The sequence below is a fragment of the Nomascus leucogenys genome, chromosome 2 (genome assembly GCF_006542625.1).
Source record: "Nomascus leucogenys isolate Asia chromosome 2, Asia_NLE_v1, whole genome shotgun sequence".
Classification (NCBI taxonomy): Eukaryota; Metazoa; Chordata; class Mammalia; order Primates; family Hylobatidae; genus Nomascus; species Nomascus leucogenys.
In genome coordinates this window covers 44,389,282-44,406,037 of record NC_044382.1, presented here as the reverse complement: position 1 = coordinate 44,406,037, position 16,756 = coordinate 44,389,282, and the positions used below count along the sequence as shown (strand labels likewise).

General features: G+C 38.9%; 1 protein-coding gene across 8 annotated transcripts in view; it reads right to left on the bottom strand.

Moving 5' to 3' along the window:
* CDKL3 (cyclin dependent kinase like 3) overlaps window positions 1–16,756 on the bottom strand; it is an 83,805-nt gene that overhangs the window by 2,413 nt on the left and 64,636 nt on the right. For 4 of the 8 annotated variants that reach the window (XM_030829075.1, XM_030829087.1, XM_030829095.1 and 1 more), the window contains 7 exons: window positions 15,256–15,409; window positions 14,820–15,148; window positions 13,282–13,375; window positions 11,078–11,240; window positions 9,288–9,385; window positions 8,832–8,906; window positions 5,131–5,417 (listed from right to left, as the gene is read on the bottom strand). In XM_030829075.1, coding sequence (XP_030684935.1) covers window positions 5,358–5,417; window positions 8,832–8,906; window positions 9,288–9,385; window positions 11,078–11,240; window positions 13,282–13,375; window positions 14,820–15,148; window positions 15,256–15,409 — 973 coding nt within the window. In that variant the 3' untranslated portion in view covers window positions 5,131–5,357. Of the gene's footprint in view, window positions 1–5,128; window positions 5,418–6,361; window positions 6,457–8,831; window positions 8,907–9,287; window positions 9,386–11,077; window positions 11,241–13,281; window positions 13,376–14,819; window positions 15,149–15,255; window positions 15,410–16,756 lie in introns of those variants that run through there. The other 4 variants (XM_012504773.1, XM_003266383.4, XM_030829074.1 and 1 more) reach the window with 4 other exon arrangements.

Genomic DNA, 16,756 nt, shown 5'->3' with positions numbered 1-16,756 from the left:
AAAGACCATAATTCTTCATCCTTGAAGAAGACACAGAGACCCAGTGAACTATTAAATTTCATCACTACAAACCCAGTGTGTCCTGTGTGTGTTAAACCTTGAGTCCTCACAATATCTCTAAGATAAGCTATTTTGTCCCCATTATCCAGCTGGGAAAACGGAGGCAGCAAAGCACCAAACAGGTTTCCAATGAAGAGGTGATAAGAGCATCTGCCTTCTAACTCAGGTAATCTGATACTAATCTGGACTCTCATAATATGTGACTTTAAATAAAAATGGAATGTTTGTTCAATAAACTTTTTTTTTTTTAAAGAACCAGCCTGGCCAATATTGTGAGGCCCTGTCTGTACAAAAAATTTAAAAATGAGCCCAGCATGGTGGTGAACAGCTGTACTCCCAGCTATTCAGGAGGCTGAGGCAAGAGGATTGCTTGAGCCCAGGAATTTGAGGCTGCAGTGAGTTATGATCATGTCGCTGTAGTTCAGCCTAGACAACAGAGCAAGACCCTGTCTCAAAAAAAAAAAAAAAAAAAAAAGGAAAGAAAAAGAAAAGAAAAAATCCCCAGGAGTTTGTAGGTACAGTTTCAATAAATATTCTGATACCATCACATTTTCTATTTGAAGAATAGAGAGAAATTAAAGAAACCAATTTTCCAAACTCAACAACAATCTGAGGAATCCAACAATATTGATGGCAGAATTATTATATAATAAATCCTGTTGTTAAAGTAATTTCATGAGGCATCAGATTCTTTTAACATTATAATAATACTATTCAATGTAATAATTAGTAGCCACAAAGAAATTACTCAGAGTTGCCCAAGAGTAAATGTTGCCTGAAATGTGTATAATCTAGGTCTTGGTTTGAAATGTCCTAAGACTTTGGAGTCATTCACCTGAGGAAAACAAATTCCTAGCTTGCACTTTTGTTGCATCTCTCATCTAGGGGATTTAGACCAAAAAGCACAGCTGTATTAGCACCCCATCTTCATACATTAGTTCAGTCCAACAGGAGACCAAATGGCTTGTCCTCTGTTAGGGTCAGAGGGTGACTCCAGCTGTTGAAAATGCTGGACTGTGGGCTCCCTCTGGAGGAGACTATGATAATCTGACTTCGAAGAGAATTTCAGGATCATCCTTACTCTCTTGAGCAAGAGGGGCATACAGACCATGTAACAGCTACTGGAAACAATCAATACAAAGTACTGTTATCCAGAAAATGAAGCTAATACTAACATGATACAGAGGGCATATTCTACCCCACTGGTAAAATTATCTTATATTTCATTCTTCTGGGTTTTTTTCCTCAAGTGACTTACTATGTGGAGTGCTTAATAAATCCATTCATTCGTCACAAAGCAAATGTTATTGTGTGCCAATATATGTTATGCATTGTTATAAGCATGGAGAATACAGCAGTGAACAAGACGTTAAAACTTTGCCTTGGCCAGGCGCGGTGGCTCACGCCTGTAATCCCAGCACTTTGGGAGGCTGAGACAGGCAAATCACAAGGTCAAGAGATCAAGACCCTCCTGGCCAACATGGTGAAACCCCGTCTCTACTAAAAATACAAAAATTAGCTGGGCGTAGTGGCGCGTGCCTGTAGTCCCAGCTACAGCAGTCCCAGAGGCTGTAGTCCCAGAGGCTGAGGCAGGATAATCGCTTGACCCTGGGAGGTGGAGATTGCAGTGAGCCGAGATTGCGCTACTGTACTCCAGCCTTGCGACAGAGCAAGCCTCCGTCCAGAAAAAAAAAAAAAAAGAAAACCTTACCTTCGGGAGTCATTTTAGTGGAGGGACACAATTGATAAGAAAGATTCAAAAGCAACATGTATAGCTTGCCAGATAGGGAAATGCTATCTGAAACAAAAACAACAAAACAGAAAAAGGGAACAGAAATGGGGAGAGTTATGATTTTAAGCAGGGTGGTAGGGGAGGCTTTGTAAATGAATAAAGAACATTGAAGACTTTGTTTGGGCTGGGTGCAGTGGCTCATGCCGGTAATCCCAGCACTTTGGGAGGCCGAGGCGGGCGGATCATGAGGTCAAGAGATTGAGATCAGCCTGGCCAACATGGTGAAACCCCGTCTCTACTTAAAATACAAAAATTAGCTGGGCATGGTGGCACATGCCTGTAATCCCAGCTACTCAGGAGGCTGAGGCAGGAGAATCGCCTGAACCAGGGAGTCGGGAAGTTGCAGTGCGCCAAGATGGCGCCACTGTACTACAGCCTGGTGACAGAGTGAGACTCTGTCTCAAAAAAAAAAAAACAACAAAAAACTCTTTAACTGAACTTCTGGTGATAGCCATATTGGAGTAATAGGTATTGGCTTTACCTTAAATAATAATAAAACTGTACGAAATATATAAAACAACTGTTTTCAGGCATGTGATAACAGGTAAAGGTCAATTTTATCAGAAATATTATAGCTCTAAATATATATGCAGCTAATAATGGAGCTTCAAAATACATAAAGCAACTGATGAAAAGAGCAACAGACAAATCCACGATTATAACTGAGGATTTCAACAGTCTTCCCTCAGTAATTGATTCAAAAAGTAAACTGAAAATCAGTAAAGATATGAGATTTAAATGCACCATCAACCAACTTGACCTAATTGACATTTATGGAACACTACACCAATTTTCAGCAGAATATACATTCTTCTCAAGTACAAATATTCACTAAGATAGACCTTATGCTAGGATATTGAACAAGAATCAATGGATTTAGAAGGATTAAAATAATATAGAGTATATTCTCTGACCACATTGAAATTGAATTAAAAATCAGTGACAGAAAGATATTTGGAACACCTCCAAATAGACAGTAATTAAAAACAGATTTCTAAATAAATGGATCAAAGAAAAAATAAAAAAGGAAGTTGGGAAATATTTTCACTGATGATAGGATAATAACATTTAAATTTGTAGGAAGCAGCTATAAAAGGAAATTTAAAGTTTTAAATGTTCATATTAGAAAAGAAAGGTTTCAAATCAATGACCTCAGCCTCCACCTTCAGAAGCTAGGAAAAGAAGAGCAAATTAAATCCAAAATAAATAATGCCTTACAGGGCCTGTACAACACAAGAGAGTCATACATATTCAGCAGGTTTGCGGGGAAAGTTATATATGAGAGGAACAGAGCACATGTGCAATGGGCAAACACATATAAATATAATATACATCCCATGTTCACTTTGGAATGGGACTTTAAGCATTAAGATGAGTAGAATTTGTCTCTTTACATCAAAAGGTGAACTATAAGACATAAAGACAGTTTGTGCAGTCTCTATAAACTGGCTGAAACTTACTTAAGGTCTATAGTTGCTTACCAGGAAAGAATGTTTGTGTCCAGGCGTGCTGGCTCATGCCTGTAACCCCAACACTTTGGGAGGCCAAGGTGAGAGGATTGCTTGAGGTCAGGAGTTCCAGACCAGCCTGGGCAGCAGAACAAGACCCTGTCTCTACACACACACACACACACACACACACACACACACACAGACACGCATGCACACACACACACACACACACAGATCTCTATTCAATCAGAGGTGTAGTAGTCTAGGTTGTAAATCAGGATTAGGAATTTGCCTGACAGCTCCTGTTGTTAGGGAGTTTAGCAAGAGTGTGGTTTTTCTTTTTCTTTTTCTTTTCTTTCTTTTTTTTTTTTTTTTTTTTTGAGACGTGGTCTCACTCTTGTCTTCCAGGCTGGAGTGCAGTGGCCCCCTCCGGCTCACTGCAACCTCTGCCTGCCAGGTTCAAGGGATTCTCCTGCCTCAGGCTCCCAAGTAGCTGGGATTACAGGCGTGCACCATCACACCCGGCTAATTTTTGTATTTTTACTAGAGACAGCATTTTGCCATGTTGGTCAGGCTGGTTTTGAAGTCCTGACCTCAGGTGATCCGCCTGCGTTGGCCTCCCAAAGTGCTGGGATTATAAGCGTGAGCCACCGTGCCCCGCAAGAGTGTGATTTTTCTTACAGCCTAGGAATTTAGAAAGTTGTCATGCAAGCTGAGCCCTGAACCCTCAACCCAGAGGTAATTTTTGTTTCCTTAACATTAGGGTCCATCTTAGTTGATTAAGGGGCGTCTATTTTGGTCCCTCAGATCACAGATAAAAAAATTTAACATTTGAATACCATATTATTTTAAATATTTTATAAACATTATATATTTTCTTTATTTTTAGACCAGAGACGCTGCTAAATTATAAATAAGTGCTTTCATTGCTGACCAACAGAACATATTTTTAACCACGTAATGTAACGAATAGCTTTTTTTTTCTTTTTTTCTTTCTTTCTTTTTTTTTTTTCTGAGACGGAGTTTCGCTCTTGTTGCCCAGGCTGGAGTGCAATGGCATGATCTTGGCTCACCACAACCTCCGCCTCCCGGATTCAAGTGATTCTTGTGCTTCAGCCTCCCGAGTAGCTGGGATTACAGGCATGTGCCACCACGCCCAGCTAATTTTTGTATTATTAGTAAAGACGGGGTTTCTCCATGTTGGTCAGGCTGGTCTCAAACTCCCGACCTCAGGTGATCTGCCCACCTCAGCCTCCCAAAGTGCTGGGATTATAGGCATGAGCCACTGTGCCTGACCATGAATAGCTTGTGTGTGTGTGTGCGTGTGTGTGTGTGTGTGTGTGTGTGTTTTGAGACAGAGTCTCGCTCTTGTCACCCAGGCTGGAGTGCAATGGCATGATCTTGGCTCTCTGCAACCTTGGCCTCCCGGATTCAAGCGATTCTCCTGTCTCAGCCTCCTGAGTAGCTGGGATTACAGGCGTGCACCACCACGCCCAGCTAAGTTTTGCATTTTTAGTAGAGATGGGGTTTCACTGTGTTGGTCACGCTGGTTTCGAACTCCTGACCTCAAGTGATCCGCCTGCCTCAGCCTCCCAAAGTGCTGGGATTACAGGCATGAGCCATCGCACCCAGCCATGAATAGCTTTTAAAACAATGGCTCAAATATTTTATTAAGAACTCATTTAAAGAGGCCTATGTGTCATAGGAGATAACTGACTCGAGGTTATGTGGCTACGAGAAGGCAGAGATCACTAAGTATAAGTACAGTTTGTATCATGTCACGGCTTGTGTTATCCACTCAGTAATCATGGCAAAAAAAAAAAGAAGTAGGCAGAGAAGAGATGACTTTATAATTTCAAATCAAATTACCACACCAACAGAGTCTTAAAAGGGAGAAGAAAACAGTAAATGTTTTGCTAACAAAAAAAGTTGGATGATGCTCATGCACATGGATGGCTGTCTTAACAACAACTCACATCACATTTCTATTGTAGATAAACAAAACGGGAAGAGTTGTCATCTTGTATTTTTAGGACTATTTAAAAGAAAAGACACTACCAGAAAAAAAACCTGTTTCTCTTCAAATTCTTCCCCTCACAATGGCCATCTCCACCCTAATTAGAAACCAAGCTAGTAAGAATCAGGAACTGGAATGTAAATATACGCTACCAAAACTCTGACTTTATTAATGCTAAATTATATGTAAATTACTAAATTATAAACATGCTAGTCAAACCAAAAGATTTGCTTCAATGCCTTGCTCAACTTCCATCTTTTTTTTTTTTGCGGGGGGCGGTGGGATGGAGTCTCACTCTGTTGCTCAGGCTGGAGTGCAGTAGCGTGATCTTGGCTCACTACAATCTCTGCCTCCCGGGTTCAAGCAATTCTCTTGCCTCCGCCTCTGAGTAGCTGGGATTACAGGTGCACGCCACCATGCCCGGCTAATTTTTTGCATTTTTAGTAGAGACGGGGTTTCACCATGCTGGCCAGACTGGTCTCGAACTCCTGGCCTCATGATCCACCTGCCTCAGCCACCCAAAGTGCTGGGATTACAGGCGTGAGCCACCGTGCCCAACCAATTTCCATCCTTTTAAACCATCTTCATATGTTTAAATGCTGCCTCAGAAAGTTCAGTGTGAAGCCAAACCCCTGTTACATGCTTATCAAGTATATTTGTTTGCTCAGAAATGTTTGGTGTTCCCAGACATCAGGATCTTACTTTATCACACATTTAGAAACTTTTCCTTCTGTAATTATAAAGCCCTAAACCAATGCTAAGAATGACCACTAATCAAGTATGATTGAAAGAATAGGTGATCAAATAAAATTATATGACTAAATGTAAGCTGCAATTTTATCAGGATGTACCAGTCAGGTAGTTTTTATAAATTCATGTTCAAATTAAGAAAACATGAATAATTTAAAGCTTAATAAATTTAAAAACAAATTTAGGTGAATGTACATATAACTAACAGGATTTATGATATACCTGTAAAATTCTCTAGTTAGCATTTTTGTATATGTAACATTAATAAAAAAGATTTTTTAAAAACCATACAGTGATTCTGGGATTCCCTGAATTTTCAGCTGCTGCATTTTCTACTCTACATCTGGCAAGTTCTTCTTCCTTTCAGTTTGTGCATTTCCTGTATTCTAAAAAGTAAATAGAAACAGGTCTTTAATTGAGGACATGGTGAGTCTTTGGCTAAGGAAATAGAGCCAGAGATAAATACTTGTACTTTGCCCCTACGGGTTGTTTCATAAGGTACAGGGAAACTATTTAGCAATGTATTCCTTATTATTATCATCCAACAAAACAAAAGGTGGCCTTTGTATGGACTCTTTTCTCTCTTGCCTAACTCACTCATTCGCAGTAATTTAGAGTCTCTCTCTGGTTATAGAAACTATTCAATGCATGCATGCACATTTAAGATGCCTGAAAGAGTTTAAAGTAAACCTGGCAGGGCGTGGCGGCTCACACCTGTAATCCCAGCACTTTGGGAGGCCGAGGCAGGCAGATTACCTGAGGTCAGGAGTTCGAGACCAGCCTGGACAACATGGTGAAACCCCGTCTATACTAAAAATACAAAAATTAGCCAGGCATGGTGGCGGGCACCTGTAATCCCAGCTACTCAGGAGGCTGAGACAGGAAAATTGCTTGAACCCAGGAGGCGGAGGTTGTGATGAGCTAAGATCACACCACTGTACTCCAGCCTGCGTGGCAGAGTGAGACTCTGTCCCAATAAATAAATAAATAATAATAAAAAATAAAGTAAACCTGAGAAGTGCTTGGATCTGACTGTATAGTTCAAAAACCAAGTCAATACAGAGCCAAGAATAGAAAAAATAACTAGGAATTCCCTATCTTATGTTTTTAAAAATATGTCATATTCTCTCATGCTCTAAAATAAACTACAGACTCAAAATTTAAGAAATTTTCTTAATTCTGACATTTATCAAAACCAGTTGTACTAGCCTTATATGCAATTTCAGTCACTTGTCAGAGCTGCATTTGAATAAGCAGTACAAATAAACTATAACCAACACTGATGACTTCATTTTTTCTGGAGTTCTATATCACATGAACAAGAAGATGTTTTCCCTTCTTAATTTATTATTTATCCTAAAAATCACAGAAGGGTCTTTTTTCCTGCAGAGTTCCTTTTTTCCTGGACTAGAAAGTAATTTTAGTTCCTGGGGACTCTCATAGGACAATGGGATAAACACATGAGGCACATTAATAGTCTGCCTACCTCAGGAGCCCTAACTCACCCAATGATTGAAAAAATGTACAAATGGTATGCTGTGCAACATGCTGTGACATGAGTATGTCACCCAAATTTAAAAGTTTAAAGCCACCTTATTACTTTTTATAATGAACTGAAAGATGACTATTAATGGCTTTCTTTTTTTTTTTTTTTTTGTGACGGAGTTGCACTCTTGTTGTCTAGGCTGGAGTGCAATGGTTTGATCTCGGCTCACCGCGCAACCTCTGCCTCCCAGGTTCAAGCAATTCTCCTGCCTCAGCCTCCCGAGTAGCTGGAATTACAGGCATGAGCCCCCACACCAAGCTAATTTTTATATTTTTAGTAGAGATGGGGTTTCACCACATTGGCCAGGCTGGTCTTGAACTCCTGACTTCAGGTGATCCACCCTCTTCAGCCTCCCAAAATGCTGGGATTACAGGTGTGAGCCACTGTGCCCGGCCTAATGGCGTCCTTGTTCTACATTTCTTCTCTGCAAAGTGGACTGTGGAGTTCTTAATCTCTAGGCCAAGACTAAAGAGATAGCCCTAAATGTCACAGTGAGAATACATCTAATAGTGTCTGATAACCCTCTTATCCAAATATTATAGAGATCAAGTAGCCTTGTTAAAATGCCTTCTTACAGAGTTTCAGATTTTTAAAAATATTTTTAATTTCTTCAAATAAGTATTTACTAATTTTATCATGAGTAAAACTGTAATAAATTTTATTTTTTAAAAAAACAGAAGTTGGGCCGGGTGTGGTGGCTCACGCCTATAATCCCAGCACTTTGGGAGACCCAGGCGGGAGGATCACGAGGTCAGGAGATCAAGACCTTCCTGGCTAACACAGTGAAACCCCGTCTCTACTAAAAATATTTTTTTAAAAAATTAGCCAGGCATGGTGGCGTGTGCCTGTAGTCCCAGCTACTCGGGAGGTTGAGGCAGGAGAATGGCGTGAATCCGGGAGGCAGAGGTTGCAGTGAGCTGAGATTGCGCCACTGCACTCCAGCCTGGGCGACAGAGCGGGACTCCGTCTCAAAAAAAAACCAAAAAACAAAAACAAAAACAGAAGTTGATAAATCACATACAGAGATGACCTCACAAGTGCAGAATAGGAGGCCATCAATATGATTTAATTCAGTGGGTGCTCAGTACAATCTCTTTCTCTTAAAAGACTGTCTTTATAGAGCATTCATTTGGATATTACAGGCTTCAAGATTTTCAAATAAAATTTGAGAATCTCTCTGGTGGGTAGGAACTGGGAATATTTCAACAAGATTACCTGATAGTTAGCTGAGAGCAAATATTTGTGAAAATAGGGCAGTAGGCAGACAGCAGAGATAGATAGGGGAATAAACTGGAGAGAAAACAAGAAGGAAGGAAGAGGCTTAAAGAAAAAGACACACGTGCTTGTGGCCATATAACCTTATATTTATACCATTATTCATTTTCACCAGTCTGACTTACCTGCCTGATATCTGACACTACACACCATACAGATACTATTTTCCCTGGGTGCCATGCATTCTAATCATTCAACATTACCCACCAAAAAATAACTTTTAGAAACTTTTATTAATGGCTTATTCTAGAAAAATATAGATCTGTTTCTTGAGTTCAAAGATTATAAAATTTTGAATTTTTATATAGCTTTCCAATAGTAATAACTAAATTTATACACTGAGTCAAGTCCTCTAAACAACATGCCTTAGTAAAAGCTATATACAAAAAGAGTTACCTCTTGTTTTTCTTGATTTTGATCCACGTTAAGTAAAGTTGATATCTTAGATGAATCTGTTTTCTTTGACTCCCTCTTCGGCATTTTTATCTGTTTAACTTTTGCAAAAATATACAAAACAATGAATATTTGTTATTCCTACTTTGAAATTTTACTTTCCTTTCCAAGAATTTCAAATAGAAATTCTGATATCCACTAAGTCAGTTTCTTAGTTTATTACAAAGGAACAAAATAAATTATGAGTTGTAATGGTAAAATACGGTAAATTATTTGTTTTATAACATTACAAATAGTCTAAGTATTAAAATAAGACATTTATTTTATTTTATTATTCTCAGTGTAACTGTTAAGTGGATCAGATAATTCCTCTTGAACTGTACAAGGACGATATTCTTGCTATTATATTAACTTTTCACAAGGTGTCACTGTTCTTCAAAAAAACAACATTTATTCAAGACAAAAGTGAGTTTCATTCTGATATAAATCTTAAGTTTATAAATCTTTTTTTTTTTTTTTTGAGATGGAATCTCACTCTGTCACCCAGGCTGGAGTGCAGTGGCGTGATCTTGGCTCACTGCAACCTCTGCCTCCCGGTTTCAAGCGATTTTCCTGCCTCAGCCTCCCAAGTAGCCAGGATTACAGGCATGAGCCACCATTGGCCAGGGTGGTCTCAAATTCCTGACCTCAGGTTATCTGCCCACCTTGGCCTCCCAAAGTGCTGGGATTACAGGCGTGAGCCACCGTGCCCAGCCTATAAATCTTATATATTTAATCCTTGGATGCCCAAAATACATATAAAATTTCTGCTACTATATGGGTAAATGATCATGAAGAAACATAGAAAGGCAATTTACTCCAGGTCATATACTAAACAAAATTTCTCAAATACTGCTCTAACATTTCAACAACATGGAGCTAATAAAAAATTTATCCTTTGCAGCCAGCTGCAATGGCTCATGCCTGTAATCCCAGCACTCTGGGAGGTCGAGGCGGGTGGATAACCTGAGGTCAGGAGTTCGAGACCAGCCTGGCCAAAATGGTGAAACCCTCATCTCTACTAAAAATACAAAAATTAGTCAGGCGTGATGGTGGGCACCTGTAGTCCCAGCTACTCAGCAGGCTAGGCACGAGAATCACTTGAACTTGGAAGGTGGTGGTTGCACTGAGCCGTGATTGCAACACTGCAGTCCAGCCTGGGCAGCAGAGTGAGACTCTGTCATAAATAAATAAATAAATAAATAAATAAATAAATAAATAAATAAAATTTAAAAATTTACCCTTTAAAGCTGTCTTAACCTCTCTTTATTTTTCTTTTTAATTAAAAAAAATTTTTTTCTTAGAGACAGGGTCTCATTATGTCATCCTGGAGTGGAGTACAGTGGCGTGATCACGGCTCACTGCAGTCTCAACCTCCTGGGTCAAGTAATCCTCCTACCTCAGCCTCCCAAGTAGCTGGGACCACAGGCACACACCACCACACCAAGCTATTTTATTTTTTGTAGAGACAGGATTTTGCTATGTTGCCCAGGCTGGTCTCAAACTCCTGGGCTCAAGCAATCCTCCTGCACTGGCCTCCCAAAATGCTGGGATTACAAGCCTAAGCGTCTTTAAAATTATCTCCTTAAAATCATACCCCTTATTTGATAATGGGGAGAAAATCTCATCAGCTGAAATGTTTTCCTCACCAATTTACTGTTTTCTACCTAAATCACACTATAAAATGTAAGTTATATTATGAAAAAATCTTATAAATGATATTGTAATTGTAAAGCTATGCAACAAATATGTACCTTCCATTCCTTTTGTATCTTTTGACTGCATTGTGACAGGCAATTCTGGAAAATGGAATTCTTTCCTGTCAGATCTGGAAAAATTCAGCTTCCTTTTGTTCTCATTTGCCATTTGGTCACTGTGACCTGTTCGCTCATTAAATATACCCTTCTCCATTTGGCTCTAAACAAACAAACAAGAGTTAGCTTGAAGAAATGTGTCTATTTGTAGAATGACAATCCTAGAATTGCTAGTCATTTGGATGGTATAAGATAGACGTAACAATTAATTTAATAATTAAGAAGATTTAGAATACTATTGAACATATCAACAGATCAAATTCCAATAAAAGTTTCATAAAGCAAACATTTTTAGCATATTTAATATTCTGAGCATAATAGTCTTGGTCATGAGAACCACAACAATAATAATAATATTATTATTATTATTATTTTGAGACAGGGTCTTGCTGTCGCCCAGCTGGAGAGCATTGGCATGATCATGACTCATTGCAGCGTCAACCCCCTGGGCTCAAGTGATCTTCCCACCTCAGTCTCCTAAGTAACTGGGACTACAGGCACACACCACCATGCCTGGTTAATTTTTAAATTTTTTGTAGAGATGGGGTCTTGTTATGTTGACTAGGCTGATCTCAAACTCCTGGGCTCAAGTGATCCTTCTGCCTTGGGCTCCCAAAGTGCTGGGATTACAAGCATGAGCCACTGCACCTGGCCTTATTATTATTATTATTATTAAGACAGAGTCTTGCTTTGTTGTCCAGGCTGAAATACAGTGGCGCCATTATGGCTGCAGCCTCAACCTCTTGGACTTAATCCATAGTCCCACCTCAGCCCCCCAGTCTGAAACCACAGCCACATGCCACCACACACGACTAATTTATTTTATTTCATTTTTTGTACAGACAGGGTCTCGCTATGTTGCCCAGGCTGATCTTAAATTCCTGGGCTCAAGCAATCCTCCCAGCTCAGTCTCCCAAAATGCTAGGATTACAGGTGAGAGCCACTGTGCCTGGCCAGAACCACAAACTTAACTTTTCATTTTTAATACTATTCACTGCACTCTGACTTTGAACAAATTGCTTCAGTTCGTTTTCTTAATAACTTATTTATCTACCTAGAAAATGATATGCTTTGTAAACACTGGGAAAACCCAAAGGAAAAAAATTAATTGCACATCCAGCATCTGGGAAACGTTCTGTGTTACCAGATTTTTGTTCATTTGAAAACAGATCATAAAATCGTGTCTAGGTCAATGAACACTCTTCCACAATGTAATGTGTAGTATTCCACTGTATTAATGTACCCTAATGTACTTAATTAGTCACCTGCTCTTAGACAGGTTTGTATTGTTTTCAGTTTTTTGTTATTATAATTAACATTGTGCTTCAATTTTGAATAAATCACTTTCTGTGTAAAAAGTTATGAGGTCCCATTAGAGATGAATAATGCAAAATAAGCCAAAAACAAAACAAAACAAAAGTTGGGAGGGGTATGAACTACATTCATTATTTTTTCCAGTGAAAATAAGTTGTGTTTATTTGGCAATTGTTTTTAATCCATAAAGATATTAAAAACATTTTTTGGAAGTGAAAAAAAAACTCTTGTGACTTTCAAAGGTGGAAATCTTAACTTACTCTGCCTAAGTCACATATTAAATACATAAATTAAGATATATGAACTTAATTAATTGTGATAAATTAAGATATATGAACTTAATTAATTGTGAAAACACTTAGAAAATAATGGCCTATTTTCATCTCAGGAAGAAAAAAAGAAACTTAGAGCACATTTTTAAAAGTGTTAGAGGCTGAGTGCGTTGGCTCACACCTGTAATCCTAGCACTTTAGGAAGCTGAGGCGGGAGGATCCCTTGAGCCCAGGAGTTTGAGACCAGCCTGGGCAACATAGTGAGACTTTGTCGCTACAAAAAATGAACAAAATTAGCTGGGTATGGTGGCACATGCCTGAAGTCTCAGCTACTTGGGAGGCTGAGGTGGGAGGATTGTTTGAGCCTAGGAGGTCGAGGCTGCAGTGAGCTGAGATCATACCACTACACTCCAGTCTGGGCAACAGAGAGAGATCCTGTCTCAAAAAAACAAAACAAACAAACAACCAAAAACCTATTAGAGCCCTACAGATAGAGAAAAGGAAAAAAGAAGTAATGTTAAAAGAGGCCATATTTTAATGTGTAGCTTCTTGCCTTACTTGAATAGGACCTGGATCCTCTTGCCTGCTATTAGGCATAACTTGCCCAATAGATTGTGAAGAAGTGCGTCTCTTTTTTGCTCTTTCAGTTAACCTATTATTTAAAAATGAATGAGAAGTTATTAGAACTCCCCAGAAATGCCTTTTTTTTTTTTTTTTTTTTGACAGAATCTCACTCTGTCACCCAGGCTGGAGTGCAGTGTCATGATCTTGGCTCACTGTAACCTCTGTCTCCTGGGTTCAAGTGATTCTCTTGCCACAGCCTCCCAAGTAGCTGGATTACTGGTGCGCTCCAACATGCCCAACTGATTTTTGTATTTTTTGTAGAGACAGGGTTTTGCCATGTTGGCCAGGCTGGTCTCGAACTCTTCAGCTAAAGTGATACACTCGCCTTGGCCTCCCAAATTGCTGGGATTACAGGCACGAGCCACCATGCCTGGCCGAAATGCCTTTGTTTTAGCTTCAAGAATGAATAAATTATGGCATGGAAGTCTACTGTTTGAACACTGAGTACTAAAATGCAATAGTGAGTCCTTACCTACCAATTGCCCTAAGGAGAGAGGTGGTAACAGGGCAGAGAACAATTAGTGCATGTTAACATCAGTCACCATTGATGACAGGCATGTTGTGGGGTTACTCCTGCTGGCCTACTTCCTCCCTTCTAGCTGTTCTGAATTTGGATCTCTTAACTACCAGCTTTCTCAATTTATGAACTTAATGTCCAAGACTGACTGGCTTACAACCATTGTTACTGGTACCATGGTTTTGAGATCACCTCAAGAACAACTGGGCTCTTGCAGTCTGTAGCCTGCTGTACCTTTGGACGGACATGGACATGTCCACTTGCTCACCTCTGCAGACCACTGGGCTTCACAACCTGTAGCCCAAACCAGTCTGCTAGAATCCTCTTGGGCTAATGAATCCAGTCTCCTTCTCCCCTAGAATGACAGTAGTCTCCCTAAATTTTGAAGTGGCCCTACTGCCTTGTTGGACAGACCCTCACCATCCATCACACTGCCCTTGATTAACCAGACTCATGGACCAGTCTCTCAATCTGTATCAGAGGTTGAATCTAAAACTGGTCTAATAAGCTATTTTTCTCCCAAAATATTTCACCTTGAAAGGCTATTTGACTTATAAAAGATTATTTTTTTACTATCCTTTCTCCACTTAGAGAATTTGCTATGATACAGAAATAAATATTGTTATACCAAGGCACATTGATACCAGAACTTAGGACATATCAACTTTTTTTCTCTTCAAAAATAAAAACATTTTTCGAAGGGTCTTTTTTTTTTTTTTAATGAGGTTTTTCCAAAAGACATTAGTGAAAATTTAAACATCTATATGGCCAAGAAAAGTTAATTTCTTCTACAGCATCCATAAGAAACACTTAGTAAATGGCCCATTATACAGCTTTACTTTCAATATATTTTCTTCAAGTTCAGTTTACATACAGACACTATGAACATGATTCTTTGAAATACCATTATACAGGAATATTGTATTATTTAGGTTTCTTCTCTGTTACAGCTCACCTCACACTGGGGTGAAAGAGATTTGAATTGAGATTTGCAGCCATCAAATTACTGTTGGTTAGATTGATGGGTGGCATTGTCATAGAACCTCCGCAATGTGAATTTTCTTTCAAGCCATTACAGTTAGTGCTGGGATTGATAGGGTTTGGTGGTTCAATGGTTACAAGTTTTGTATCTGGAGACATAGGATGAACATTTTCATTTGCATCCTGTTGACCAAGTCCACCTTCATACTCTTTCTTTTTTGGTTCTGAGATATCTCCTCTTCCTCCTTTGACTTTAATAACTGTGACTTTGATCTCCTTGGGCTTTTTCTCTTTTTCTATTTCCTGGAATAGATAGATCCAAAATCTGAGTCATGGTAACAGTTATTTTTGTCATTAGAGTCTAACTATAATATAATTATACCAGCTGAAACAAAAACCGAAGTTCTTACCTTTCCCAAAACTGAACTACTTAGCAGTGTATTGGTATAAACTGTTTTTCTTTCATCTTTCCTGAGTTCATTTTCTTTAGAACTCTCTTTTGGCTTCATTAATAAATTGACTTTTGCTTCCTGCAGTAATTTAGCTTTCAGTTCTGGCATGAATCTGGTAAAACAAGAAATATCAACGAGTAATCTTTTTATATATGCAGATGGAGTATTTTATCTTGAATAAACCATTTCATCAATTAATTTATATTTCAGCTACAGCATAAATAATGCTGTCTAATTATAATGCATGCCAAGAGATGGCCCAACATTTACCTAATAAAAATTGCTTTCTTCTAAAGATACATCTTTCGAAAATTATGCTATGGGAACCTACTATATAAAACTTTTACAAAATAGATTTATACTAATTAGATTCCTTTTGCGATGCAAACTTTACTCAGAAAAATATTGCTTTTAATTTTGATAAAGATACTGTTATTTTTAAGGAAGACTCAGACCACTTTGACCTTTTCTGTGGTTCTTCTTCTTTTTTTTTTTTTTTTTTTTTTTTGAGACAGAGTTTTGCTCTTGTTGCCCAGGCATGACTGCAATGGCACAATCTCGTCTTGCCACAACCTCCACCTCCTGGGTTCAAGCAATTCTCCTGCCTCAGCCTCCCAAGTAGCTGGGATTACAGGCATGTGCCACCACACCCAGCTAATTTTGTATTTTTAGTAGAGATGGGGTTTCTCCATGTTGGTCAGGCTGGTCTCCAACTCCCAACCTCAGGTGATCCACCTGCCTCGGCCTCCCTAAGTTGCTGGGATTACAAGCGTGAGCCACTGCACCCAGCTGTGGTTCTTTAAAGTAATAGAACTTTAAAAATGAACTAACTAGCTTCTAAAATCTTACTCTAGAGAAATACATTCATATTGGAGAGAGATTATTTTGGTTTTAGTTTGATTTCTTTCTTTTTAAAAGTTATTTTTGATTAGAAAGTCCATTCATGTGGTTCAAAGTTCAAAAGTCCATACTGAAAAGTTTCCTTCTCACCCCTTCCCTGAACTGCACAAGTCCCTTCCTTGAAGCAGCTACAGCTATCAATTTGGGAAGGTTTTAAAACATCAGCCCATGAATGAATTCTTCCCTAGTCCAGCCCACTCTTGCCAGTGCTGTGCAGGGCACAGGCCTAATGATAAGTAATGTGAAGAGATGAAAAAAATAAAGAATCAGTGTGATTAGTTTGGTTAGATGAGAAAATGTCACACTTCTGTTAAATCTCCCTTGAACTGCAGAAGGTCCATGAAATAAAGAGGCATCTTATCAAAGGGAAAGGACTGACCCAAATATTTTCTAAGGATTCTATAAATTGAACTCAAGGTACTTTCACCCCACAATAATAAAAGCCTAATATCTAAATGTCCAAGAAAAATAAACTTAGTCTGTGTAGAAGTGATATGAAGCAACTTTTTAATTCAATAACTGGCATCTTTTCTTTTGAGACAGGGTCTCTCTCTGTTGC